The 5,019-nt window shown below is 37.0% G+C and overlaps 1 protein-coding gene across 1 annotated transcript; it reads right to left on the bottom strand.

The window, feature by feature from the left end:
- Positions 1-1,258: 1,258 nt before the first annotated feature.
- On the bottom strand, positions 1,259-1,873 carry LOC133805922 (uncharacterized). Its single transcript, XM_062244068.1, has one exon. It carries the CDS (start codon positions 1,871-1,873, stop codon positions 1,259-1,261), a length of 615 nt encoding a protein of 204 aa, XP_062100052.1.
- Between the last annotated feature and the right edge of the window lie 3,146 nt (positions 1,874-5,019).

Here is a 5,019-nt window from a genome sequence, read left to right as displayed (position 1 = left end):
AAGACATATTTTTATTAGACACAAAAGGAAGTCATTTTTGTTTTGCTAAGTGGCAAATAGAACACACATGATCAGGAGCTTTGTCAGAAAAAACAAGTGTTTTATTGATAGAATTTGAAATTGACATAGAAGGATGGCTAAGACAAAAATGTCATTGGTCCATTTCAATACAAGTGTTAACAGTAATATCAGAATGTACAGATTGCAAGCAATGACGATCTTGCTAAAAAAATAGCCTACCCATTTTCTTAGCAATCCCAATCTTGGAAGTCCGAGTGAGTGCCTGAATAAAGCATTCAGAAGATGTAAAAATTAGAGAGTTAGGATTATTTTGTAGAAAACAATTAACCGATAACAGATTTTTTTTAAAATTAGGTATGAACAAAACATCAGTCAAAGTAATGGAGCTAGTAAGCTAAACCGTGCCAGAATAAGAAATATGAATATTATGGCCATTAGGTAAAGTGACTAAGTTAGCAATAGGATGATTATCAATAGTTTTAAAACATTTAAGGGAGTGACACACATGATGGGATGCTCCACTATCAACTATCCATAAAAGTGAGGGGAAGTCAACGGGATTACTAGAGACTTGAGAGGCAATCAGCAACGGAGTCTCATTGTTGGAAGAGGAGCTTTGAAGGTTCTGACTTAGTAGAGAGATAAATTGATGGCTGAGCTCGATTTGAGACAACAGTGGCGGCTTGCGCAATATCAATGTATAGGCAGAGGGTGTGGAAGCTTGATGAATTGCAGGTTTGAGAGCTTCATCTTGGCGACGCTTGTCACCATACCCAGGTGGAAAGCCACGAAGAAATAAGCATTTTTCCACAAGATGACCCGGTTTGAGACAGTGAGAGTATGTGGGTCTTGATTTCTTTGATCTTGATGCAGGGGGATTGGTTTAGTTGATAGGGACTCCAGCAGCAGCAATGAGAGGGGTCGAGTTTCCAAGACTCCTTTGACACTCTTCTTGAGCCACCATGGAGAAAACCTTCGACAGAGATGGAAAAGGGTCATAGAGAAGAATTTGAGCCCTAACTGGATTATAAGAGTCATTGAGACCAGCAAGAAATTGAAGGATTTGATCTCTATGATAGTATCCAAGAAGTCTCTCAACAGCACCACATTGGCAGCCACACGAGCAAGGAACAATTGGCTGAAATTCTTTGAGTTCATCTCAAATAGCTTTGAGGGGAGTAAAGTATGTACTCACATCAGAGTCTCCTTGTTTGATGGTGTGGATCGAAGTCTATAGCTAAAAAATCTTAGGACCATTTCCTTGGTTGAACCTCTCATGAAGATCATTCCACATATCGCTCGCCGATTCTTGAAACATGATGCTGGCTGCAATTTCTTGAGATACAGATTGCAATAACCAAGCCATGACCATACTGTTACATTGAACCCAAGCATCAAAGTAAGGATCAGAAGGAGGGGGTTGGGGCAGAGACCCATTAATGAACTGGGTTTTGTTCTTTGCTGCAATAGAAATTGAAGCAGCTCTCTTCCATGATTGGAAGTTCTCTTGACCCGTTAGAATTTTTGGAGAAATCAGAAAATTAGGGTTGTCTCCAGTTCCCAAGTGATAGGTACGATCCAATTGGGAAGGTTGACAAGTTGTTGTTGTGGAGGCAACAAGAACTCTGAATCCACCATTAATGCCGACAGGAGGAGCTCGACTGCTCAAATATATGGCAGGCAAAGGGGAAGAATGATGGACTGGAGAGGAAGATGAGAGCATGGCTTGACCGATCCCTTCAGGATTTGTAGATGAAGACGCAACACTAGGAGGAGCAGCATCAGAGGGAGGTATCAGTGGAGGGAAGGTTGCCATCGCCGGAGCCATCGGAGGAACTGTTGAAGTAGTCATCGGAGCTGGAATTTGTAAGGGCACGGAAGAGTTGCATGGTTGTGATCCTCTCATACGGGCCATGAGACTCAAGACAGAAAGAAAGAGGAGTAGGGTTTCTTGAGTGAGAAAGGGTTTTCTTGAAAACAATGGGCTTTAAAAAATTAGGGTAGCATCTGATAGCATATTAGGAGAAAATACCATGTATTATCAAAAAATAACTCAGCTTTACACTAAAGTATTTGGGCAGTATAAAGGCCCAAGAATCAGTATAACCGTTACAACAAACCCAACAAATACAATAACCACCACAGTCCTAAGAATATTCATTCTAATATTGCCTGAGTGTTTATGGCATCTTTTAGTCCACTAGCAAAACATTGCACAACACAAATTCAGGTAATCCTCACGTTCTTGCCATAACCACTTCAAACTGTTCTTGGGACTGTCTTACCGTTGAAGTCTACCTTAATTTAGTGAGCTATGAGAAACCAAGGAATAAATTTCTCTAAAATGTTTAAGGTGTAAGAGTTGGTGCATTATCCACTTTGAGGACAATGCTTAAATTTGGGATTGGGAACTATTGATAAGTTCATAATTATATTAGTTAGTTGTTAAAATTGTGCAAGTAAAAACGGTTAATAGTTTGTTACCTTGTTAATTTGTTGAGTTGTGTTAGAATTGTTAGAAGTGTTTGAATTTTATAAAACGATTCTAAGTAGATGGTAATAATAAGTTTTTGACTCTTGGGAGAGCTACTCCAATTATCTAATTGTTCTAGTTCTTTGTATGTACTTGACTTAGTTTCTTAATTGGAGACAATGGTTTGTCAAATAAAGAGAGGAATTTCATATATCGATTGAGAGTAATTGTAGAGTTCTGAGTTCTATCATATAGTAATATAAGTATCATAGTTAATAATAAAGTAATTTTCAAATTAATTCGATGAATTCATCAATTTTTTATCAAAAATGGTAAAATAAAATAAGTGCTATTATAAATTAAATGACAAATAAAACAAGTTTTTTTTTCTTCTTCTTAATAAGTAAACTAATCCAAGAAGGCTAATAACGATCAAAAAGAAAAAAGAGTACATAACATATTTTAAATGAATGGAAATTTGATAAATTTACTAAACTTATAAAAAAAAATATAACGTATAGAAATTTAACGTAACAAAAAAATACTTTATTTTATAATTTTATATTTCTCAAAATGGCCAGTAAGGAACCTGAACAAAGAGAATGAAAAAAATTAAGGTAATAATAAATCACTTTATTTTATTATTTTATTTTCCCCAATATAGCTAGCAAAGGATCCCGAACATAGAGAATAGGAAGAAATTACAATCATTGAGGACATATTCAAAATGAATGAAAAATTAGATAAATTTACTTTAACTTATAAAAAAAAAGTATATATATTTATCGAAATAATGGTTAATAATAAAGTAATTTCAAATTAATTAGATGAATTTATCAAAATTTGATTGATAAAATAAAATAAGTATCATAGTTACAAATTAAATATAAATAAAGGAAGTTTTTATTATTATTATTATTATTATTATTATTATTATTATCAATAAGTAAATTAATCTAAGAATGTTGGTAAAGAACTAGAGCTGTAAATACGGGTCGGGCTTTTAAGCACGGCACGAAACCGGCACGAGCACGACACGGCACGAAAAAATATGGGCTTGGGCCAGGCACGGCACGAAAAAATATGGGCTTGGGCCAGGTACGGCACGACACAGGCTTAGCACGGCACGGCACGACAAGCCCGAAGGCACGACACGAAAGCACGAACAAACTAGCCCGAAAGCACGACACGATAAAAAATCCGATATTTTGACATTAATAATCATAATAAATTTTTATTTGTCAATAATTAATAAATTAAAATGATAATATATGTCTTATTTTTTTCAATGTTTATATTTTTATAATTATATTAATTTATTTTAAGATTTGTTAGTTAAATTTTTAGCATTTATTAGTAGGTATTAAAATTCTAATAATTATCTTTGATATAATTTTGTGTAAAATATTGTTAAAAAGTATATAAAAATATCTAAAATTATAATTTAAACAAATAAATGTATTTGGTGTGGTAGTAAGTCCATTGATGGTTAAAGATGAGGTGAAGGGTTCAATTCTCCATCCTCACATTTTTTTAGCAAAAAAAAAAAGTGGGCCCAAATTTGGGCCCGAATATAGAAAGTGGGCCTAAAAGTGGGCCCGAATATAGAAAGTGGGCCGGCCCGAATAAGGAAAGTGGGCCGGCCCGACTTGGGCCCGACACGGCACGAGCACGACATGGGCCGTGCTGGGCCTACTCTTTCAAAAATGGGTCGGCACGAGCACGGCACGAATTGAATGTGGGCAGCTCTATAAAGAACCATAACATAGAGAAAATGAAGAAGAAACATAACATATTATTGGTGTTTTCTTCTTCTTGGTTGTTTGAGAGAGTTACAACTTTCTAATCCAATGGGTTTGTTGAATATTGTGAAATTACACATAAGATTGAAAGAGAATAATGAGATTGTTATATATTACCAAAAAAATGTTCTTTTCTAAAACGTTTAAGGTGTATATTAGGAGTAGTTGTTGTAACTGTTTATGGTTTGTTATTCTCTGTTGGGGTTATTAGTTGTATCCTCTTGGGCCTATTTATTTGGGGTCTTTGTGTGGTAATAATATTGAGGCTTTTTCTATTCTTGTTCTTGGGCTTTTGCTGTGTAATATGGTATCAGAGATTATTGTTTTGTTTTCGTCAGCCCATTCCCCTTCTTGCTCAAGATTCAGCCTCTTTCTCCTCTCGAAACCCTATCTTCTCTTCTCTGTTGTTCCTCTTCGTCGTCCATGGCTCGCACGAGACAATCCCAGCCACGAAGCTCGTCCGTCTCCAGTCTGCCTCTAGCGCCGGTGAACGTTGCTGCTGCTTCTCCCTCAACTCCGACCATGGCGTCTGGCCCTTCTCCAAATCCAGGTGTGGTTGCGCCTCCTGTTGTGTCGTCGTCATCGCCTCCTCGCGAAGGTCTACCTGTCGCCCCGTCGCCTCCCTCTCCGAGCCATCAGCCACCTCCTCCGCCCGTTGCTTTCCTAAGAAGTGCTGCTCCCCCCACCGGTGGTCCTCCGAGTCTTGGCATTCTGTGTGCCTCA

The sequence above is a fragment of the Humulus lupulus genome, chromosome X (genome assembly GCF_963169125.1).
Source record: "Humulus lupulus chromosome X, drHumLupu1.1, whole genome shotgun sequence".
Classification (NCBI taxonomy): Eukaryota; Viridiplantae; Streptophyta; class Magnoliopsida; order Rosales; family Cannabaceae; genus Humulus; species Humulus lupulus.
Note: the sequence above shows the minus strand (reverse complement) of the source record. Positions and strands in the feature narration are given on the sequence as shown.

What these genes read in the sequence shown, in the direction of transcription:
- LOC133805922 (XM_062244068.1), bottom strand. Translation starts at nt 1,873, where the DNA reads ATGACTACTTCAACAGTTCCTCCGATGGCTCCGGCGATGGCAACCTTC.